Source organism: Felis catus, chromosome C2 (genome assembly GCF_018350175.1).
Source record: "Felis catus isolate Fca126 chromosome C2, F.catus_Fca126_mat1.0, whole genome shotgun sequence".
Lineage (NCBI taxonomy): Eukaryota > Metazoa > Chordata > Mammalia > Carnivora > Felidae > Felis > Felis catus.
In genome coordinates this window covers 4221044-4245204 of record NC_058376.1, presented here as the reverse complement: position 1 = coordinate 4245204, position 24161 = coordinate 4221044, and the positions used below count along the sequence as shown (strand labels likewise).

Genomic DNA, 24161 nt, shown 5'->3' with positions numbered 1-24161 from the left:
GGCAGGTGGGTGGCCAGGCAGATGGATGGATGGATGGATGGATGGATGGATGGATGGATGGGCAGGTGGGTGGCCAGGCAGATGGATGGATGGATGGATGGATGGATGGATGGACGGAGGGAGGGAGGGATGGGCAGGTGGGTGGCCAGGCAGATGGATGGATGGATGGATGGATGGATGGATGGATGGATGGAGGGATGGGCAGGTAGGTGGCCAGGCAGATGGATGGATGGATGGATGGATGGATGGATGGATGGATGGGCAGGTGGGTGGCCAGGCAGATGGATGGATGGATGGATGGATGGATGGATGGATGGATGGGCAGGTGGGTGGCCAGGCAGATGGATGGATGGATGGATGGATGGATGGATGGATGGATGGACAGAGGGAGGGAGGGATGGGCAGGTGGGTGGCCAGGCAGATGCATGGATGGATGGATGGATGGACGGAGGGATGGATGGATGGATGGACAGATGGACAGAGGGAGGGAGGGATGGGCAGGTGGGTGGCCAGGCAGATGCATGGATGGATGGATGGATGGACGGAGGGATGGATGGATGGATGGACAGATGGACAGAGGGAGGGAGGGATGGGCAGGTGGGTGGCCAGGCAGATGCATGGATGGATGGATGGATAAAATGGGCAGGTGAATGCATGGGTATGTGGGCAGATGGATGAGAAAGAAAAGAGAATGATCAAGCTAATGAGGTAAATGTAAGTGAATGGGGACCCTAGGTAACAGGTACACCAGAGTGCTACGTATTATAACTTTCCTGTAACTTGAAACTGTGTCAAAATGTAAGTTTAACAAATAAAGATAAGAATTATAAACACTTAAAAACACATAAAAACATTGGCATGAGGAACTTGTTCTACCAAGGTGAGATCATCTCTCTGCTGGTTCACACGTGTAGAAGGGCCGAGCTAAGGAGGCAGGAAGCCTGGGGCCACCCTCCACTTCCTTTCTCCCCTCATGCCACAGGTTAACTCAGAGCACCCAGACGACCCTTCTAGAAGGGCATGTCCAACCACATGACTGCCTGAACTGAATTCTCTGGTTTTCCCAAATCAGATTGTTTGCACTCATTTATAAGAAAAAGTCGTCTCGCGGACTCCAAGCGCAGAAGAGGACTTCGTTTTATTGACATTGAACAGAACTATCTGTCTTCCACACATTCTATACAACGGTAGCATATTGGAGTGAACGCAGGAGGCATATTAAAACATAGCCAGTTCTAAGCGGTACGGATATTTCCTGTCATAGAAAAGAAGTATCCTGCCCACAGATTCACATTAACATACACGGTACATTAACATCAATCTCGGTATTGTGCACCAGGCCACAGCACATGTCTGCACACAGGCTCACGCCCTGCGGCAAACCTAGTCCACAGTGTTCAGGGGGCACCACAGGGGGCACCACGGGGGACACCACAGGGGACACGGGAGACACGGAAGGAACACGGCTAGGATTGCATCTTTTACATCCAAGAGCGTGCCGCTGTCTCCTGGAGCCGCCTCGGGGGTGACATCCTAAGGCCAAGGCTCCCGCACGACGCAGGCGTTTGTCCGGCAGGTCAGAAAACTCCTAAGACCCCAGGACACTAGCACTCCGCACGGATAACCACCGCACCAAACATCAGAGCGGGAAAGAAACCCCCGGCTGAGGGGGGCTCGTCTAGCTAAATAACTCTGACGTCCCGAACCGAAACGATGAAGCATGAACGTTGTCTTGACACAGTTCGCGCCAGAGTTCCAAACGCCTCTCGGGCAACAAGGAACGACGCAAGTAGCACCGTCGGGGTGCGCGTGCGGCCCCCCGCGACCGCGGAGCGGAGGGCAAACTTGGATAGGAAAGAGCCGGTCGGATTTGCTGTTCGTTCGCTTTTCAAAACCAACCTTATGACTTTACGTTCACTCTTCACAAACCAGACAACCCGCCGACACGGACTTTTTTAACAGGTTTAAAGCAACAGGCGATTCCGCGTTCGTCTATTAAAGGCAGCCTACGAAACAAGAATTCCACTAAAACTTCTGGAAACAGGCTCTTCTGCCTGCCGCTGGGTACGCAGATAAAAAGACACGGCGCCTCCCGCTCCCGCCTCCCCAGAAGCTGCGCTCCGAGCAGTCCCAGGTGGCTCGGCTGAGGCCGGGGTGAACTGCGCCCCACTCACGGCTTTGCCACCGACGGACCCACAGTAGGAGCAAGACACGCAACGAAATGATTCCGACCCGTCTTCCCTCCCCCCCCACGGCGGAAGGCGGGGCTGCCGATCAGCGGACGGGTGGACAGCCAAGTGCATTCTCCCCAGCTGCCTCCGGAGGGAAACGCGGCCGAGCGGATGCCCCGGACGAATCAAGAGTCAGCGGTCACCGGCCTCTCGCCGGCCGCCCGGTCAACGCCCCGCCGGGCCGCAGACGAGGCGCGCGGTGCCGGCCGGCCCGGCGTCATTCTGTCCCCGCGGCGGAACGCGACGGGCCAGGGACCCCGCACGGGGTCCCCAGGCTAGGTCTTGCTCCGCCGGAGCAGCGCGGGGTCGGGGACGGGGCCGCCCTGGAACTTGAGGCTCTGCAGGTTGACGTGGGCCCCGTGTCGAAGCAGCGTCTCCACCGTCTTGGCGTGCCGGCCCCGGGCGGCCAGGTGCAGCGCGCTGAGCCCCTGCGCGTCGGACAGGTCGAGCGCGTCGGCACTGGCCAGCTCCTCCACCACCTCCGCGTGCCCGCCGGCGGCGGCCAGGTGCAGGGCCGTCTGGCCCCGGGGCCCCCGGGCCAGCACGTCGGCCTTCTCCTCCACCAGCAGCCTGACGGTCGCCAGGTGCCCGTTCCGCGACGCCAGGTGCAAGGCGGTGCAGCCCTCGGCGGTCACCGCCTCCTTGCTGGCGCCCCGATGCAGCAGCAGCCTGGCGGTGCTCGTGTGCCCCGTCTCCGCGGCCACGTGCAGGGGCGTCTGCGAGAGCAGGTTGCGGACGTTGACGTCCGAGCGCAGGTCGATGAGCACGCGGGCCACGCGGTAGTGCCCCCGCTGGGCGGCCAGGTGCAGCGGCGTCCTCCCGTCCAGCGTCTGCGCGTCCACGCTCACGCCCGGCTGCTTGGCCAGCAGCTTGACGACGGGCAGGTGGCCCTGCCAGGCGGCGTAGTGCAGCGGCCCCCAGGCGTCCTTGCCCCGCAGCCCCACGTCGCCGCCCCGGCGGAGCAGGATCCGCACGATGCTCTCCTGGCCGTGCTGGCAGGCCACGTGCATGGGGGTGCGGCCCTCGCAGTCCGCCTCGTTGGCGGAGGCGCGCTTCTCCAGCAGCAGCCGCGTGCTGAACTCGTCCCCGTTCTGGGCCGCGAAGTGCAGGGCCGTCCAGCGGTCCTCGTCCGCGGCGTTGACGCTGATCTTGCGGGCCAGCAGGAGCTCCACGACGCCCCGCACCCTCTTCTCCACGGCCACGTGGAGGGGGGTGGAGCCCTTCCGGTTGGTCAGGTTGGGGTTGGCGTTATTGAGCAGCAGCCACTTGACGCACTCCTCCTGCCCGGCCTCCACGGCCACGTGCAGCAGGCTGGAGCCGCCGTCCACGACCAGGTCCACGTCCTGGGGCTGGAGGATCTTCATCAGCCTGCTGGTGTCCCCGTTCACGATGGCATCCACGAGCTTCTTCTTCTGGACGTCCGTCGTGCCGAGATCTGGGGGAGAGAGATACGAGGTTCGGGCCGCGGGCCGCTCCCAAGGCCTGGCGGGCGCCCCAACGCGGCCCGCGCCTCCCCAGCGGCCTCCGGGCCGCCGCGTGCCCGAAACCACTCAGGAGTCACCCCGGCCGTGTTATTAGATTTCCGGTGCAGGGGGAAGACCTCGGGCAGGCCAAGGGGCTCCCGCGAACTCGCAAAGTAAAAGTCATTCTAGCTGTCCCGTAGGGTCGTCGTCGGATAAGGGCGCAGAACTCGGCCCGTCTGCGCTCAGAAAATGGCGGTGATGGCTGACGTTGCTTCGTTAAGAAAATAAAAATGGGGCGCCTGGGTGGCTCGGTCGTTTGAGCGTCCCCCTTTGGCTCGGGTCACGATCTCACGGTTCGTGAGTTCGAGCCCCGCGTCGGGCTCTGTGCTGACAGCTTAGAGCCTGGAGCCTGCTTCGGATTCTGTCTCCCCCCCGCCCATCCCTCCCCTGTTCGTGCACTTTCTCTCTCTCAAAAGTAACATAAACATTAAAAAAAAAGGAAACGGAATGAAAGGCACAGACCAGGGAGGCGTCCCAGTCCACTTGAGAGCTGACAGTTCCCACAGCAGAGACACCTTTCCAGGGCCACCGGCCGCTCCCCGCCCCAGCCTCCACGTGCAGCCTCGCCTCTATTTAACGTACAACTCCCACCACGGTGTCCGGCCTCCGATTTGCATGAAAGGCGGCCCGCCCCTCCCTCACATGAAACGTTCTCAAGGGGACTTGCACGGGAGGGTGGGGGTATAGGGTGGAATTCGAGAAGACACAAGCCACCCAGACGACATCTGTGTCTTTATGGGAACTGACCGCGTGCGAGCACGGAGATGCCATTTGAGAGTATCAGACCCAGAGAGAGTCGTATAGCATACTTCTCTCCCAGAGACGGGGTATTTCCTTCCTGTGCGACCCCATCACCCACCACTTACCTCCAGTCAAGCCGCCCGGCTGGGCCTTGCCCACCCCTGTGTCTTCGTAAGGTGTTTTCTCAACCCCAAATGCCCTCTTTTGCCCCAAATATTCCACTCTGAAAATCCCAGGAGGCTCAGTGCATCCAGGAAAAGCACTTCCTTCCAGAAGGAGTTCCCTGATCTGCCAGGAAAAACAACTGCCCCTCCTGCTGGGGTCCGTGTTCTTTCCACGACCCTGGGGCACTTGGCCCCCCTATACCGTTGTCACCCTGAGCATGAAAACCCGTGTTTTCCTCACGGGGCTGCAGCACTCAGAGGGCAGGACAGGACCACATCTTAGCCTCCCCGGGGGCAGCAAGGGAGCTACAGTGTAGGGCCGGCCCCAGGACCCGGGGACCGGCATTTAGGGCAGGGGCACAGAAAAGGCCCCTTCCAAGAGGAAAACCCATCGAAATCAACATAAACAGATAAGGTCACCTAACTGAGAAGAACCCCACGCCAACAGGGAGAATACAGACGGGACCAAGGTGTCATAACGTCCAGGGACAACTCAGCCATCACAACGCACGGCTGAAACAAGCAGAGAGCTCACAGACAAGAAAGTAAAGGGGTATCACGGAAAGGGGGTACGGGGCTGGCCTCTACACGAGAGAGATCTGCAGGGCGTGGGGTTAGAATCATCTGGACTCCCTCGATACAGGTCAGGGTTCTCAGTCCGCAAACCTGACGCCAGCCCCTATACCCGGTGTCGGCACAGGTGAGAGCTGGCGGCCTGGCCCGCCCCCCTTACGCTTAAGTGATGCCCCCGGAGCCGCTCGGCCGGCCGCTTGGCCAGCACCCACCTCCAGATATGCGCTCGGTGAGCCAGCTCTGCCGCTGACTCCCCAGGCCGATTGGCTACGGGAGGCAGAAAATAAAGAACTGGGTCTGGAAGCTGGATGCCTGCTTCTCTGAGCTGCTCCTACGGCCCCTTGGCCGGGCTCACGATTTCCCAGGATACGGCGTCCTCGCTTACCGCCCGTGGAAGGCTCCCGCTCGAAAGACAAGGACAGCGACCCTCTGGAGGAGAAGGCAGAGTCGACAGAAGACACCCCCGAGAGCCTCTTGCTGCTGCTGGCCGACTGCAGCCTGGATTCGGAGCAGCTGCGGCTGAGCTCCTCCGGGCCCGCGAGGGTCTGCGAGGTGCCCGAGTCCAGCTGGGACAGGAGCTCGGAGAGGCTGTAGTTGCTGTCGAAGGTCGGGGCGGAGGCCCGCTTGAGAGGCGAGCACACGGGCTTCTGCGAACCAGGCAGAGGGAGGTGGGTGAGACGCAGCCAGGACAGAGGCGGGGACGGCGGAGGGCGAGGGGACGCTCGGTCCCCAGACAGCCACACAGGGCGCTCAGGCCGTCCCGCCACACGCAGACGCAGGGGAGCCCGGGGACACCGCGCCGGGCCCGCCAGGCGGAGAGGCCCAGCTCTGGGGAGAGGCGGGGAGAGACGGCTCCATGAAAACAGGAAACCCGGCGGCGTGACCCCAGCCCGTTCCCGCAGTGGCGCACGCGCAGGGCCACCTGGACGACGGGTGGACCGTGACAGCGCGGGGAGAACGTGATGCCTGAATGCCGGCCGTGCCCACCTGGCAGGTCAGCACCAGCAAGCAGCGGAGGGAGGAGACGGGACCGGGGCTGGGGGTCCCTGCGCGCCTGCGCCCCTCCCTCCGAGCTGCCTGGGGGGCCGCGTGGGGGCGGGCGCAGGGACGGGCCCAGCCACAGCGTCACCGGCGCGCCCCAATCCAACACGTACCAACAGGGCCTTTGCAGGGGTCTCCCTGACGGGCTTCCAGAAAGGTAGGTCTCTGGAGCGCGATTAAATCCGAGGGTGACTCACGACTCTTCCGGACTCACGCCCGCTTGTCCCCGGTCCCCCCTCTCCTTGGGAACTGCCATCCGCTCGGACTTGATGGCTCCGTGCCCCGAGTCGCACCCGCGAACCGGGTGCCTTGCTCTCCCTTATCGGTGGGCAGGCCGCCTCCCCCAGACACCTTTGCTCGCCACCCTCGCGCACATGCCCCTTGACGCTCAGACCGTGGACACACCTCAAGCGTGGACTCATCTCCCGGCCTCACGCGGATGCCTGGGGTAAGTGGCCTCCCGCCACACGGCACGTTAGGAAGTTCGTCAGGCCTCCCTTTGCGAGTCCGCTACGGACACTGAGTTACCCGTAGCCTCGGGGTCTCTCATCACACCTCACGTGACCTACGTGGGTGCCCCCGGCGGTAACCGTTTACGAGTGGCGGTGACAAAGTGACCAGGCTTCCAAGTCAGGGGTGCGAGACAGCCAGACCACAGGAGCCCAGAACCCCCCGCCCCACAACAGGGCCCACACGGCCCTTCTGTTCCCCTGGTTCAAAGAGCATCCGACCAGCAGCTCCTCGAGGTCACATGCGGGCCCACACTGTTCACTCTTAACCGCAGACAGGAGGTGGGGACAGGATGCGGCTGGGCGGGAAAGGAACCTGGGGCCACCAGAGCCGGCCACGCGACCTGCCACCGGCTCCTGAACACAGGACCCTGTGGCTGCTCGCACGGGACAGGGCTCTGCCCACCGGGTGAGCCGAGGGGCCGGTCCAGGCAGCAGGGGAATGTGCAGAAAGGGAGGACTCGAGGGTGAAAACACGAGACCCCCCCCCAAATGACACCTCCGGGAAGGTCCCCATTACCGGGCTCTTGGGCTCTAGGGGCTGCTTCGCGCCCAGATCTTGAGCTGTCTCCTTCACATCACCGTCGGGTTTCTCACACAGGTCCTCGGTTTCAGACGTAATTTCTTTAGGGGAGAAAACAGAAAAGGGCACGTCACTTGGACAATGACTTCCACATTCGCGGCTTACACGTGCGACTCAGGCGGGGACAGAAGAGGCCGCACCCCAGGGGACCGGTCGGTGCTGCAGCTGCCCAGGCCGCCGGCTGGGCTGAGCTCCCAGGTTATCCCCATGGAACCTCCGTAGGGGCCACGCGGGGGCCTACCGTTTGCGACCTGGCAGGGTCGTGCCAGGTGCCAAGGAGGAGTCACGGTGTCCCGGTTTCCCAAAGAAGCCCTCCCCACGGGGAGCCCCGTCTGCAAGAGCCACCAGACCGTGTCCCCACACTGGCCAGGGTGGCTGGCACCCGGCAGGGGACACTCTATCGCTTCCCCCCACGTGCTTTCAACGTTACAATCACTTCTCATTTTATTGAAGTCACTTTGCTAACCCAAGGACGCACCCGTTCAAGGCGGGGGCGGGGGAAAGACCCCAAAAGAAATGCAGAGAAAGCCACAGTGAGCGGTCTCCTCCGTCCCCTGCAGATGTACCCCTGGTCCGAACCCGCAGCACCGAGCACGGCTCCACCGGGCTGCAGCTGGGGCGGCCGGCCGGCAGTGACCGCCCCACCCCGACCCCGCGTGCTGGGAGACCACAGGCGAGTGGCCAACCCGTCCAGGCAGGGCCCGCCCCGGTGCACCCGTCTGCACGGCCTCCCCCACCCGGGCCTGCTCGTCGACCCCAGCTCCCGTGCCGCGGCAGAGCGGTCGCGCCGCGAGCCCCGGGGGCCCCCCCGGACTCACCCTGGAAGGTGGGCCGTTCTCGCGGCTCCCCGTGCCAGCACCTCTGCATGAGGCGCACGAGGTTCCCACAGGCCCGCGGCCGGGCTCTGCACACGGGCGGCAGCTCGGGGCGGTGGCCCTTCACCACCTTCACCATGATGCGCAGGATGTTCTTCTCATCTGCAAAGGGAAGGCACCCGGTCAGGGCGGCTCCGCGGGGCTGGGGGCCGTGCTCCGCGCCTTCAGGAGGAAAAGAGCGTGGGGCCGGCGGCAGCCCTTCCTTCGCAAAGCCCACGGCTCCCTCTGGTCCTGATCCTTACGGAGCACGTCTGTTCTCCCGTTTCCAGGCCGCAGAGACTCTCTGCGAGGCACCCAACAGAGCCTGTGCGTTGTATCACAGGGCACATCTTTCTGGGCATCAAACTCCAAGGCGACCAGGGTTCAGAGGAGAAAGTATCTGACGAGACATGTTCCAAAGCGGCCCGTGCGCGCCCCAAAGGGAGGCAACACTCATAAATCACGAAGTCACGTGGGCCAGCCTCCAAGCGAACCCGTATCGCCCTGTGATGACGCAAGAGCCTTCCAAAATTCTGATTTCTACACCGAAACGCAGGCCCCGGGTGCCCCATGCAGTGAGCCAGCCACAGCGATGGTGCCCCGGGACGCCTGCCCCCTCAGAGCGCGCTCAGACCTGGGCTGTATAAACAGGCGGCCTTTCCTCCTGCAATTCATAATGTGGGGCTCCCCCTGCCCTCTGCTCCGACCTTCATAAGCACAACAAACTCGTTCCTATCACCCTAATCTTGGTCACAGATCAAGGGGCCCAAGGTGACCTTCAGCGGGCCAGACTCTTCTCTCTGCTCAGCCTAAAACCACAACGTCCATCAAGCTGGACTCCGAGTTCCTTGTTCCCAGCAGCCCAGCCCCACCCCCGCCCCGCCCCAGACCCCACAGTTCCCAGCACGCCCACAGACAGGGAGCCCTGCAGGGGCACCACACGCATGTCAGCAGGCGTGGAAAATTGGCCCCAAGTCACCGGCGCCTGCCAGGCTTCTGGTGCGATGCCGTGTCCCGCCTTCCCGTTAAATCTTGTGCAACAGCTATTGTGGGTATCTGCGCGCTATTTCCAGCACACTGGCTTCCAGATCCCTGGAGGCCCTCCGAATGATGGGAAAGCAACGCCCGCAGCGTTGTCTGCTGCCAAACAGATGGGAGAAGATCAAGAAACACCTTTTGCTTCTCTGACTTGAACTCCCCACGTCCCAGGCAGTAAAACACGCGGGCCCTGGCTCCCGACGTTTGTATCCCGTACCCGCCTTGGGTGTCGTGTCTGTGGGACAGTCCGGGGTCAGAGAGGACACTGCCACACCAGCACGGATCCGGACCACGGCCTCCACGGAGGAGGAGGAGTCAGGGAGACAGATGGACAGACAACAGACACCAACCCGCACCGGCTCCCAGACCCGGGGGTCCCCACGTTGAGTCTGCTCTGCATTTTTGGATATTTTTGGTCAAACCACAAAACAGCGTGAATAACCCACGTGCCCGTGAGGGAAAATGATGAGGCTGAAGAAGTGCTCGATTTTTCTAACAAGTCAAAGTATCGGCACTGGGAGGACAGACCCCAGAACAGCGGCTGCCTGAAGGGGAAGAAATGTCACAGCCCTCGAGTGGAAGGGAGGTGACCTGGTGCACGCGTTTGTGCAAAATCCGCTCAACTGTTCTGGAGACGGGTTGCGCGGCAGCGTGAAGGTGCCTCCTGCCACTGAAGTGCACATTTAAAACTGGGTAAGATGGTAAGTTTTGTATGTATTTTACCATCTGTATATAAATCCAAAAAGAGAATCAGCCGGAAAGAAGCGCAGCTGGCAAATCCACAGAGAAAGCAAGCAGGTGGTTCTCGGGGGGCAGGGGGGACGGGCTGGATGGGCACGGGGTTTCCCTTTGCGGGGATGAGAACGCTCTGGTGCTATAGGCAGAACAGCAGCTAACGTACTCGATGCCACTGCATTATACACTTTAAACATACGAAAGGATGGATTTTATGTCACGTGCATTACATCACACACACACACACACACACACACACACACACACACACACACAAATGAGCGGGCACCTAAATAAAGAAATCCCCTTCAGACTGCAGCCTTTGCTGAAATGTGAATTATGCCGCAAGACTGCTTGTCTGCATGCAGAGAGGCCGCGGGGCTCCAGGAGGACACCCTGGGCAGCACAGAGCAGTGTCCCCACTGCCACACAGGACGGCCCCACCAGCTCCGTGGCCCAGAGCAACCCCCGCACCACCCCCTGTGGGAACGCGGACCGCAGGCACAGCTCGAACAGGACCACGGAGAGCGCCCTCCCGTGTCCCCGGACAGACAGAGGGATGCACTTTCCCCAAAGACAAGCCCACTCACCTGCGAACGGTTTCTTCTGCGTGAGCACACCCCAGATCACGATGGCAAAGCTGCAAGGAAGATCGGCCGGGTTAGTATCTGTGAGCAGGACCCTCAAAGTCAAAAGCTCTCCCAACAGCAACTAGCTTGAGGAAGACCACTCCAGAGTCTTCAAAGGAAACAGAGAGAGAGAGAGAGAGAGAGAGAGAGAGAGAGAGAGAGGGAGGGAGAGGGGGAGGGGGAAGGGAGAGGGGGAGGGGGAGGGGGAACGGAGACGGGGAGGGGGAGGACACTAAGATATTTTCCATGGATGCTTTACACAGGCGCCCATACTGTGGAGCGCATCACGATGGCGGCTCGGATGTGACACCACAGACACAACCACACCAGCTGGGCTTCCAGCTCAGACAGCACGGCAGGACAGGGCGGGTGGGGACAGGGGGTGGCGGGGGGGGAGGGAGAGGAGGAAAAGGACCACCGCTCTGGAACATCAGCTCGTGGGGAGAAGGGCCTGTGTCTGCCTAAGTCACCCCCATCTCGTGGCAGGTGCAGGGCACCAAGACGCCGACTCCGGCCCCGGGGTGGGGGCGGGGGTGAGCAGCCTGCTCACTTGAGACTTCGTAGAAGGCTGTGGAGACAGTAGACGGAGAACATAGGGGGCGGTCCGGCTCACCGTCCTGGGCCCTTTCTTGGCCGTTGGAAAGTATATTTTCCCTATCTATCTATGTCATATATATAGCTACTCTGAATATACCCCAAAAAGCACAACTTAACAAATTTTTTTTTTTAATTTTTAAAAATTTTTAAACCTGCAGCTACCACCCTGCACGGAGCTGAGAGCGGCTACCGACAGAGATGCGGGAATTCTCCTTTGAAAACGAATGCAAGTCTGCAAGTCCAAGAGCTGAAGCTCTCAATGCCAAAGTAAACACAGAACCTCATTCTCCCCAAACTCTACAAGCCGTGACTAGCCCCCGACGTGCCATTCGCCAGCGGACGGACGGCTCAGAGCCCAGCTAGGCAGGCGCACAATGGTCACCGTGAAACCAGTCTGCCAGGACTCCGGATGCCGGTCGTGTCAAAAAGGCACAGCTGAGGGCTCTGGGGCTTAGGGTCACAGTCACCACGCGTGAGACAAGAGCCACAGTGAGGGGCTTAGGCACACGCTCCCTCCTCTCTTCTCCTCCAACTGGTCTGAGTAAGACCTTCGCAATTTGGAAAAGGAAGGCGCCAACGACTCGGGGATTATTCTCAAGCACATAAACCCCACCGACGCTGATTTGCGAACAGCCCCCGATGTGTCTGCATTCCTCTGTCAAAGGTAAGTGACATGAGAAGCATAAGCCACTGGGCCAGAGGGAACTGGGTTCCAGGAGTGCAAATCCGCACACATACAGACACACAGATCACTTCGAGCAGCAGGCTCCCCCAGCAGATGAGCTATAAAACCCCACGTTTCATAAAAACACCAGAGCATTTACAGTGTGGGGGCTGGCCACAGAACTGTCTCTAACTGGCACCAGCCGTGACATCCTCCACCCTCGGCTCAGCACTCGCAGGGGACAAGGGTCTCTTGTACACCTGGGGTACGTGGACCGACAAACTACACACCCCAAGCCCTTTCACGTGGACTCGACCTCACGTCTCATGGCCTCTGGGAATCGAGGTGCAGAGCCCCCGCTTGGGCCCCCACGCACACCCGTCCTACCCTGTCCCACACCCGTCCCACGGCCGTTGCACACCTGCCCCCACCTGTTGTACGCCTGTCACACACCTGTACACGTCGTGCTTGGTGTCGAAGAGCCGGCTCTTCTCCCGGATGCGCTCTGGAGGGAGGTAGGCGATGGTGCCAAACAGGCCGTCCATGCTGAGGTCATGGGAGTGGGACAGCCCGTTGCACTTGGCCAGCCCAAAATCGGAAATCTGTAACACAGCAGTCAGACGAGGCTCAGTGGGCTTCGCTGGGGCCTCGCCGAGGGAGGCAAGAGGCTCTATCCCCACCTCTGTGGGGACGTGTGGCACGGTCCCCCGATGTGGCCGTGCCGGCACGGTGGGGAATCCACACCCAAGAGCCACGTCCTGTGCTCCTCCGGGGAGGACAGGAAGGCACGGCCGGCTTGGGAGAAACAAGCCCCAGCTGTTAGGGGCTTGACGGACAGGGACCAGATTCCGCTCTAAGGAAGGGATTCGCTGGGAGACTGAACTCAGGTTTACCATCTTCGACAGCATCACATCTGCCCCTGGGGACGGCCCAAGTCGGCCGAGAGGGGAAAGCAACTCTCAGAGTTGTCAGGTTTTCAGGTAACACACGAAAAGCAAGGCCTGGCCCTAAGGCCATCGGCTGTGCAAGGGCCCTGCTGGGGAGGCGGGCAGGATGCAGTCTGTTCCTTGAAGGGAAATGTGCCTTCAGAAGCCCTTTAAAATTTGTTTTTGTTGTTGTTAACGTTTATTTACTTTTGAGAGAGAGACAGAGCACAAGCAGGAGAGGGGCAGAGAGAGAGGGAGACACAGAATCTGAAGCAGGCCCCAGGATCTGAGCTGTCAGCACAGAGCCTGATGTGGGGCTCGAACCCATGAACCGTGAGATCATGACCTGAGCCGAAGTCAGACGTTTACCCAACTGAGCCATCACCCCAAAAAGAATGTTTTAACGTTTATTTTTGAGAGAGAGCTAGACAGTGTGCAAGTGGGTGAGGGGCAGAGAGAGAGGGAGACACAGACTCTGAGCTGTCAGCACAGAGCCTGATGTGGGGCTCGAACCCACGAGCTGTGAGATCATGACCTGAGCCGAATGCTTCCCCAGGCATCCCCAGATGCCCTTTAAAGCAAACAAAACGCACACCACACAGCCTCAAGGGGGCATTCTGCCCTCTGCCTGGACCTGGAACAATTTGTGATCAATAGGTTCTCACTGGCTCCTTCACCAAATGCAAGGCCCCCAAATAAAAGGTGTGATACGAGGCGCCTGGGTGGCTCAGTTGGTGGAGCGTCCGACTTCAGCTCAGGTCAGGATCTCACAATTCGTGGGTTCGAGCCCCACATTCGGCTCTGTGCTGACGGCTTGGAGCCTGGAGCCTGCTTCCGATTCTGGGTCTCCCTGTCTCTGTGCCCCTCCCCTGCTCACACTCTTTCTTAACTTCAAAAATAAATAAACATTGAACATTTTTTAGAAATACTTTTTAGGGGCGCCTGGGTGGCTCAGTCACTTGAGCGTCCGACTTTGGCTCAGGTCGTGACCTTGTGGTCCATGAGTTTGAGCCCCACGTCGGGCTCTGTGCTGACAGCTCGGAGCCTGGAGCCTGCTTCCGATTCTGTGTCTCCCTCTCTCTCCACCCCTTCCCCGCTCATGCTCTGTCTCTGTCAAAAATAAACAAACATTAAAAAACGATTTAAAAAAAAGTAAAAGGTGCGATACACCTGCGGGAAGCCCACCCACCTGAGGGCACACCTGGACCACCGCTGTGCAGGCCCCACACCTCCACCCCCTTTTCTCCTTAGGGCAAAGGTGTCTGGAAAGCTCACGGGACCCCACAGTGAGGGCGACAACACCACTGCACACTCCCTGTGGGCGCCAGCCTCCCCCAGCTCCTGTGTAAGTCAGAGCCCTTGGAAGCTGGCGGGAGTGAGGTGTGCGTGGGATTAGGTCACACTGACTGGCATAAAGGGACTCGGGATCCATGAGCAAAACTGCCCTTTGTATCCCCCTTCGAGGCTTAGGAGTGAATCTGAAGCCTCCTAATGACCTCCAGAGCCCCTCTTCAAACGCACCCATGGAGTGATAGGAAACGGGGCTCGGTCAGGCTTCACTGCTGGGCTCACCGTGCCCTCGGGGTGAGCCCACAGCCCGGTGTCATCACCGAGCACAGGGAGAATTTACGAGTGGTGACCCGGTCCTTCAAGGGATCTCTGGCCCCGCCGGCAGGTAGCTGGTGGAGAACAGCCTGCAGGACTGGGCCCCGCCCTCTGTTCCCGTGACGAGGATGGCGTGGGGCCACGCGAGCAGGGCCAGCCGGGGCATTTCTGGGCGCCTGGCTGCTTGCTGTCATTGTCTGGCCTTCAAGAAACCCCCCCCCCCCCCAGCCATCACCTCGCCCACAGACCCACAAAGCAGCTCAGGGCCAACACAGGACCACACGTGGCAATCTCGAACAAGTCGGTGAGAGCAAATGTTTCAGTTCAAACTCTCAGCTGCTTCGACCTTTTAATCTCAGAAACGGAGCCCGACTGGGGTGCAAGGGTCTCACCCCGTGCCCCCTACCCCGCTCACAGATTTCTGTTTGTTTCTGCTGTTTGCAGGGAGAGCCAGCCACTTCAAAATATCCGTGGTTCAAGAAAATAAGCATAAATTCGACATCAAAACAATGGCATCAAAATGCACATCAGAAATCGTAAGTCTCTGACGGCCGCTGACCCTCCCCCCGTCCCGGGTTCTCCCCCTGCCCTCTCCCACCCTCAGGGCCCTGGCAATCCCAGGGTACGCAGAGTATACAGCAAACGCCCTACAAGTTGCTCATACATCTTCACATTCGGCACAGATCTCAGGGCCGCTCGGAGCTCAGTGCTCACAGGCACCCACAGGTGCCCCGGGGACATGGGCCCTTCTCCTTCCAGGCCCAGCTGGACGAGACCATAGAAGGGCACGATCAGGGCTGTGCTGGCTAGAGAGACAGGCCGTTCAGACCACAGGAGAACAGGACCCTCAGGGTCCCTCTGGATGTGGTCTGGGCAAACTGGACCAGAAGTAGCCTGAGATTTTAAACTGAGCTATTTCAGCAGGTACCCAGCTGGCTCAGTCAGTGGAACATGCAATTCTTGATCTCAGGGTTGTGAGTTCAAGCCCCACATTGGGTATGGAGACTATTAAAAATATATATATATGGGGCACCTGGGTGGCTCAGTCGGTTGAGCATCATGGTCATGACCTTGCGGTCTGTGGGTTCAAGCCCCGCGTTGGGCTCTGTGCTGATGGCTCAGAGCCTGGAGCCTGCTTCAGATTCTATGTCTCCCTCTCTCTCTGCCCCTCCCCCACTCATGCTCTGTCTCTCTCTGTCAAAAATAAATAAACATTTAAAAAAAAATTTTTAAATACATCAACAATAAACTAAGCTATTTCATTTTCAACATGAAATGGGTTCACTCCATTGGCATTTAGTTACTATTAACCTCAGTATTAATTTAACATTAAGTCTCTTTAACACACTTTGCAAAGTAGGCAGTTGCTGTGAAACCTTCAGCTCTAATCATCCTTTCCGTGTCTGGAGGGGCACAAGGGGAGTGGCCAAGCTCACAACTTATGATCTCATCTCAAGATTCCAGATTAAAGTTTAATGGCTTCAAATAATCGCAGACTGAAAAGTGTGCAGACAGCTGGCGGCCAATCACTGCAGAGCTCCTGGCCGACTGGAAAGCTCCAACAGCACCCTCCACGCTGCATTTCTGGGAATGAAGAAACGTGCTACGTAAATATGTCATCTGTTTGTCTGGGGCTGAGTGTGGTCACAGAAACGCAGCTCCACCTGGGCCTTGCAGGGAGCTGCGGAAGGGGCCGGTCTGTGCAGAGGCCCAGAGCCCCGCCCGGAAGTGACAACATCAGCCTTCGGCATCAGCGTCAGCGAGGCGGGTCCTAAGGTTTCCATCAGCTCCCTCCTAGGTCGCCCCAGGCCCCTTAGGACCCACTCGGTTCTTCAAGGAATCTTCACCATTTACTAAAACCTCCGCGAGCAGCAGGGCTCCCGAGTCAGGTGTTCACAAGGAGAGGGAGTGAAGAGCGTTCAGTGGAGGGAGCTCAGAGCCAAAGCAGAAGTGACCGACCAGGAAGGCAGGCCCCCAGCGTGTCACTCCTTTCCCCACTGAGCCGGTGTCTACTGTGGACCCGGCACCGGAGACGCTCCCTGGACGGAAGCCACCATCCACGGTGTGCAAAAAATGACTCTACGGCCGCGGAACACCAACCCCGACGGCCCCGACCCCCACCGAGCACGTCCACGGGCCAGGCACCGAGCCATCAGCACTCCGTCCTCCTTGACCGCTCAACAGCAACACAGAGGTGCGACCCCCATCCACCAGGTGACAGAGCTGGGGGCGGGGGCCGTGCCCGCAAGGAGGGCACTTAGAAGTGCCACTTGCTCCCCTAAGGGACACTCACATGCCCCAAGCATCCCACATGACCTGCTGAAGAGCGGAGGGAGAGCAGAAAGCAAGCAGTGGAGATAAAAGCCAGCCAGGCCAAGCACCAGCCCGACCCTGCAGGCGTCTCAGGGACACAGCCGCGCACACACCTGTCTGCGTGCCCCACGCGCACCCAACCGCGGCCTCTCTAAGACAAGCACCTTCCCGGCAGCCTCCGTCACGACAGCATTTCAGAACCCCTACCCTGATCTAACTCGGCCTCCTGCTTCCCCTCCCCCTACAAAACCTAAAATTTTCCATGACTCTTCTGCCTGTGCCCCCCTCCCCGACTCCTGATAGCAGCAAAGGCTGATGCTCTCTGAAGACCCAGTCTCTCCCAGTAACAACCCCCACTCCCAGCCGGAGTTCTGGAAGGAACTCCTCCTCCAGCCCACAGGCTGCCTGTGGGACACCTACTGCCAGGACACCTATTCCGCCCTCGCGTGATGCCCACGGGCCGCAGGCTGTGTACCTCTCATATGCAGCAGCGGGCTGGGAGGGACAGGAGGACTCCACAGACCGCTGAACCTGACCGTGGCCTCAGCTGGATGACCAGAGCCCGGGAGACCCTGGTTATGGGCCTCAGCCTGGCAGGTGGCCAGGCCACCGTCCAGAGTACCTCCTGCCAGCGAGGTCCCTGGCACACGACAGAGGTCTGTCGTTGCTTCCTCTTGTGTATATTCGAGCCTGAGATCAAAAGCTTCATTCTTGGGGCGCCTGGGTGGTTCGGCAGTCGGGTAAGCATCCGTCCCTCGGTCTCAGCTCAGGTCACGATCTCACGGTTCGTGGGTCTGAGCCCCACGTCAGGCTCTGTGCTGGCAGGTGCGGGGAGCCTGCTTGGGATTCTCTCTCCCTCCGTCTCTGCCCCTCCCCCACTTGCACTCTCTCTCAAAATAAATAAACTTTAAAAAGAAAGGAAAAGAAAAAAGGCTTCATCCTTCGCTTGGTGCCCACAGGAGCACCCTCCTTGATAAACCCTGGAACGTCAGTGGGGGCAGAGGCTCCACACCGGAAGCCAGTGCGCCAGCCGGAAAGAAACTTGGCTCCGGCAAAGACAGAACCCCCGCGGCACCCATTCGAACCAGGAGAGCTCGTCCGTCTGGCGGCGACAATCTCATTTTGGAGCGACTCCTAATCAAGGGACAGTCTGCAGTCACTGTCCAACGTGGACATGAGTCTCCCCATCGGCCTCAGGCTGGCCAGGTGCGCCGCAAAGGTGGGGTGCCTGTGCCCCCTGGTCCCACCTCTCCTTCCAGGCAGAGCCCACGGGCATGGCTGGACTGGACTCAGGTCCCTCCTACCCCTCGGACCAGCAAGGGAGGGGCTCCTGCAAGCTCCCTGTGACCAGCCAGGAGAGTGTACAGGGGAGTCCCTTCCCGGTCCCCGCAGGGCCCAGGAAAGGGTTCAGGCCACCGCTCGCGGGTCCTTCTCACTCGCTCACAAGCCGGGCACAGGGAAGGGAGGCGGCAAGTGCATTCTGCGGGCCAGCACACGACCCCGGGCCTCCTGAACCACGCAGGGAAGGCCCGTGACCTGCGTCCCCCCGGTGGCAACGACAGAGCCCAGGACAGAGGAGAGGCAGAGAAATACAAACCAGACAGCGTTACTAACCGCAGGCCCAGGTGGCTGGTACCTGGTATTTAGTTCCACCGTCCCTTGTACTTCTCTGTGTTTTATAAACTTACCCAAAAAGAGTAATAATGATAGCAGACCTCAGGGGCCTCACACGACGAGAAGAGAACGAGCCCCTCCGGAGCCTCGTTCCAGGGAGCGCCCCACGCCCCCCCACCGCCATCCCTGAGACCACAGATGGGGGGTGCAGCGGTCTCCCCCCCCCCCACCCCCGTCGGATCCCTAACCGGCCTTCACGAGACGTCCAGTGAGACCGGAAGCCACAAACCCACAAGCTCTTTTCTTCCAGAGTGCTCAGAATTTAGGCCCATGCTCCAGGATCCGCGGGGGTGGGGGGTAACTGTGTGCGTAAGGGTCCATTTTCCAGCCTCACGTTTCGTGGAGACCGGGGGTGCTGAGTCCTTATGTCCTCCCCCGGCCCCACTCAGAGCCTTCCCCCCCCCCCCTCCGGCCGCCTGGGCCCCGCACGTGGAGCCGGGAGGGTCCTACCTTGACGTGGTAGTGGGCGTCCAGCAAGATGTTTGCGGGCTTGAGGTCCAGGTGGAGGAGAGGCGGGGACATGCAGTGCAGGAAGTTCATGCCCACGGCCGTCTCATGGACGATACGGAAGCGCAGGTCCCACGGCAACGGCTCGGAGGCCAGCAGCTTCTCCAGCGAGCCGGTCTCCATGTACTCCATGACCAGGCCGGCGGGCTCCCGGCATATGCCGTACACGGGCAGGATGTAGCGGAACTTAGCCATCTCCATCTTCTTGGCTTCTTCCAGAAGTTCCACGCGCTCCCTGGAAAAGTTGGCAGACGTGAGACGTGGGAGGCGCTTGCCCAGGCCCCGACACACGGCGCCAGGTCCGCGGGCCGAGCGGGTGACCCAGGCGCACGGGGCTCCCCGCCATGCCGCAGAACCACACTCGGGACGTCCCGGGGCCATCGGCCCGACGGCCACTCAAACGCTTCTGTGCATCGTGGGTCACCGTACGCGAGGAGGACGGACATCCCGATTAGCATCTGGGAACGCGCAGTCAGCACCACGGGGCCACTGAGCCAGGGGGGCCGATGCTGCCACTCCTCCTCCTGGGCTGAGGGGACACACCATTGATGCCATGTGACTGAAGCCGCAACAAAGTATCCGTCCAAAGAACCCAACTCATCTAGTTCAACACGTAGCCGGCAGCCGGCCCGTGGGCCCTCCTTCGGGCCCCACACTGGTGCTTGTGGGGCATCAGCTGGTGAAGCCAGGTCTGCAGCTGCGGCCCGAGAACCCCCTTTATTCCAACCACGTTTTCAGTCGTGGTAAAGACACATAAGTCATATTTTCACCATTCCCAAGGGTACAGTTCACAGGCGTCACGTGCACACACGCCCGACACCCAAGCCTCGTCCGTCGTCCCAGCAGACACCCTGTAGCTTTCCTCAGGAACCCCTTCCTCCTGGCCCCGCCCACCCCTCGTCCACTTCCTGTCTCCGTGAACCACTCCACGCACCTGACCTAAGCGGAATCACACAGGATGTGTCCTTCTGCGCCTGGCTTGCTTCGCTCAGCACCTCAGCGTAATGTGATCGTGGTTCAGCCGCGTTGTGGCAGATGTCAAGACCTCACCCCTTTTCACGGCTGTATGATGCTCCATTGCATGAACACGTTTTAAGTATCCAGTCGCCCACTGATGGGCGCTTGGGCTGCCCTGAATAACGCTGTGTGTCTGTGTTTACAGGTGCCCAAACACCCGCTCGCTTTCAGCACTCTGGGCTACACACACACCCAGGAACAGGGTGACTCGGGCCATGTGATAATCCGATGTCTAACCTTTTCAGAAACCACCAACCACCGCGCACAGCCTGCCCCCGGTTCTGTAAAGAACTTTCTGGAAGACGGTCTCACCCGTTCACGCCACGTGGGCTGTGGCCACTTTCCCGCTCAAGGCAGAGACCAGCAGTCTGCAGACCTCGACACGTTTACTCCCTGGCCCTCCATGGAAAGTGCACCAGCCCCGGGCCTAAGGTCACTTCCAGATGCAGCCCACGGACTCAGATTAGAATCCCCGTATCCTGCTCTGTGTTAGCCTCATGGGGCAAAAGTCCCAGAGCGCGTTCAGGAAAAGGGGCTGAATCGCATAAGGACAGGGCTCGGCCATGCGCCATCTCGGTCGGCGGCTGTTAGAACTCGACACGGCAGAAAGCGACCTGAAAACTGGCTGAGCTGGGCTCCGTTCCCACGTGGACACCAGGTGCCCCGACGGGATCTCAGCCCCTCTGACTCCCCATCCGGCCCCCGCATTTGGGAGTCTCATGTGAGCATATGGCAAGAAGCTGTACAGTGGGTGTCTCAGGGGGAGAACCCCTGAGGGTAGACCAGTGATTCTCATGGAGGGACAGCTTTGCCCGCCGGGGACACCAAGCGCCGTCTGGGACATTTTGGGTGTCACAACTCGGGGCTACGGCCGGCATCCAGTGGGTGGAGGCCAGGGATGCTGCTTAACAACCCACAATGCATACGACAGCTCCCAAGACCAAGAATTACCCAGCTCCTATGCAAACAGTGCCAAGCCTAAGAACCCGGCATGTAGACAAAGCCAAGTGCATCTCGGCCAAATTTAAACTAAACCGCTACACTCTGGAATTGCCCACTATGTACTCTCAGCATTTATTTTAATTTTCATCTGTTTCTGTGGTCAACTAATATTCAACAAGGGAGCCACGAACACCCAATAAGGAAAGGCTGGTCTTCCCGACAAATAGCGCCTGGAAAACTGGAGAAACACACGCAGGATGATGAAATTGGGACCCTAGTTCACAACACACGCAAAAATTAACTCAAAATGGACCAGAGTCTTACAAATAAGACCTGGTACCATAAAACTGGAAGAAAGCACTGGAAAAAGCTCATTAATACCCATCTTGGCAATGACCTTTTGGACACGACACCTAAAGCACAAACAGCAGCGAAAATCAGCAAATGGAACTCCATCAAACCCAAAAGCTTCTGCACAGCAAGGGAAACAGGGAACAAAATGAAAAGGCAGCCTACAAAACGGGAGAAAAAATTTGCAAACCACACACTGGATAAGACGTTAACATCCGAAATAGATAACAAATACGACTTAATTAAAGAAAAAATCGGATTTAAAAACGGGCAAAGAACTAAACAGACATTTGTCCAAAGAGGACGTCACAATGGCCAACAGGCACGTGAGAAGATCCTGAATATCACTAACCATCAGGGAAACGTGAACCAAAACCACAAAGACGCATCAGCTCGCACCTGTCAGCAGGAACGTAAACTGACTCAACCGCTACGGACAACAGAACGAAAGATCCTCAAGAAAGTTAAAGCAGAACTACGATACAATGCAGTAGTAACTCTGCTTCTGGGGATATACCCAAAGGCAGTGAGAACAAGACTTCTGCAAGATCTCTGCACACCCATGTTTATCGCGACAGCCAAGCTGTGGAAACAACCCCAATCAATGCCCATCAACGGATGAATGGGTTAAAAGAAAAAAAAAACAAGGTGCGGCACATATACATAACGGACTATTATTCAGCCATGAGAAAGGAGGATATCCACGGGGCACCTGGGTGGCTCAGTTGGTTGAGCGTCCAACTCTTGATTTCAGCACAGGTCATGATCTCATGGTTCGGGAGATCGAGCCCTGCATCGGGCTCTGCACTGTCAGTGTGGAGTCTACTTGGGATTTTCTCTCCCTGCCCCTCTCCCATGCACTCTCGCCCTCTCTCAAAATAAATAAAACATTAAAAAAAAAAAAAGGAGGATATCCTGCCATTTGCAACAACTAGATAGACCTTGAGCGCATCATGCTAAGCAAGATACGCCAGAGAACATACTGATATCACCTATATGTGGAATCTAGAAAAGAGAAGAAATGGTGGTTACCAGGGGCAAGACGGTGGGCAGATAAGACTGATGGCGTTTAAAGGTATAAACTTGTAACAAGGGCTACATGGCCATAAACATACATTGTATCCAACATGCACAATAAGTATGTAATATGATAAATATGACTCCGGTGGCAACCATATTACAACACACACACACACACACACACACACACACACACACACACACATCAAAGTAACACAGTATTCACCTTAAATTTACACAATGTTACGCATCAAATTTATCCAATAAAAAAATATTTAATCTGGAAAAACAAAAAAGTTCATCTGTTTTCCCTGCAGAACAGGTGCCAGGTGCCAGGCATGTGTTGGAGAACACACTTGTTATAAACTCCTGAAGGAAAAGTCTAGAATCACATGCCAGACATGCCCTACTGCAGCCGGGAACCGAGCAGACCCAGCATCTGCGTACCACCAATGCAGGCTGGGGTGGCCTCAGGGGCTCCCCCTGAAATGCCGGTTCCGGCACAAGCAGCCCTGCCCGTAACCCACCAGAAGGGCTCTTCTGGAGCCTGGATGCACCCGCTCCTGACCTCCCCGCCCACACCTGCTCCCATTTGCTGGTCTGATGCAGAGTTCCAACACTGTACCCACCAAACAAATCCATTTCTTACTCCTTTGACCTCCTCTCTGAGACTACATGCTGCCAGGCTTCCCAAACGTGTGTGAAAACATTTGCCAGGGAGGAAGGCCCGCCGGCAGGGAGGAGCCGGGATTACAGGTCATCAGAGGCTGCAGCAACCCAAGCTCTGCCTGCGTTGAGCACCTGTGCCTAAGGTGGTCGCCCCAGCTCCAGGCAGAGAGAGAGAACGGGGCAGACACAGGGCACATTTTGGAGGAGAATCAATGAGACTTGATGACTGATGGGTATGGAGGAGAGAGAGGTAGCAAGGGCACCCCCCCCCCCACCCCGATCTCTACCAGGAGTCACCGGGCAGCTCCTCCTCTCTGCGAGGGGAAGCATCTCGGAGAAGGGAGAGAAGTCGGTGTTGGGCACACTCGTGGAGGCAAAGAATCCCACTGGCCTTCGGAACAAGTGGACCACATGAGGACACATCAGGAATGAAGTATTAGACCACTACGACACAGAACTGAGTTCAGCGCGGCTTGCTTGCTTAGCTCTCTGGTTAAACGGCCAATTAATGGAAAGCACAGCGCCCACAAGAGCGCAGTGCCGCGTGTGGGGGTCCCTGGGCCGGGCTGAGAGTGGCTCCGTCCCCTCTGGGTCCGGGCTCGGCTGGCTCTGGCCACACAGAGGCAGACCCCCCGCCCTGTGCCTGGTCTCCACGGGTGTCTAAACGCAGGAAAGGCTAGATGTCAGCAGCAAGCATCGTTAGAAAGCTGTCATCTAAAGAGAGAGAAAACGGCATCCCTGGGCCCATCTCTTCCGTCCTCCTCCCGGAAGACCTGCTTATTACACTGAACCAGGACAACTACCGCTCCTAACATGACTTGGTACCAGGGGCTACCCCTCCTCCCTATTTTGCTAAGAATCACGGTTATAGGGGCCGCCTGGGTGGCTCAGTCGGTTGAGCATCCGACTTTGGCTCAGGTCACGACCTCACAGTTTGTGGGTTCGAGCCCCGCATCGGGCTCTGTGCTGACAGCTCAGCCTGGAGCCCGCTTCGGATTCTGTGCCTCCTTCTCTCTCTGCCCTTCCCCGGCTCACACTCTGTCTCTCTCTCTCTCTCTCAAAAATAAATAAAACATACAAAAAAAAATTAAAATAAATGTGCTCATATTGGGGGAAAAAAAGAGTCAGTGTTTTAACTTGTCTGTTCCTGTTGCTTTTTTCTTTTAAAGTGGCTGCCTGGCCACCCCTCCCTGACCCATGTGTGTCCTTGGGTGCCACTGTGCCCACATGGCACTGGCCTGTCCTGCCCTCCCCC

The 24161-nt window shown here is 58.6% G+C and overlaps 1 protein-coding gene across 2 annotated transcripts in view; it reads right to left on the bottom strand.

The window, feature by feature from the left end:
* Positions 1 to 1113: 1113 nt before the first annotated feature.
* RIPK4 (receptor interacting serine/threonine kinase 4) overlaps positions 1114 to 24161 on the bottom strand; it is a 28369-nt gene continuing 5321 nt past the window's right edge. For both annotated transcript variants that reach the window (XM_023238708.2, XM_045036586.1), the window contains exons 2-8: positions 18851 to 19142; positions 12336 to 12484; positions 10583 to 10632; positions 8184 to 8342; positions 7303 to 7406; positions 5618 to 5879; positions 1114 to 3666 (exon numbers count right to left, since the gene is read on the bottom strand). In XM_023238708.2, coding sequence (XP_023094476.1) covers positions 2507 to 3666; positions 5618 to 5879; positions 7303 to 7406; positions 8184 to 8342; positions 10583 to 10632; positions 12336 to 12484; positions 18851 to 19142 — 2176 coding nt within the window. In that variant the 3' untranslated portion in view covers positions 1114 to 2506. The remainder of the gene's footprint in view (positions 3667 to 5617; positions 5880 to 7302; positions 7407 to 8183; positions 8343 to 10582; positions 10633 to 12335; positions 12485 to 18850; positions 19143 to 24161) is intronic.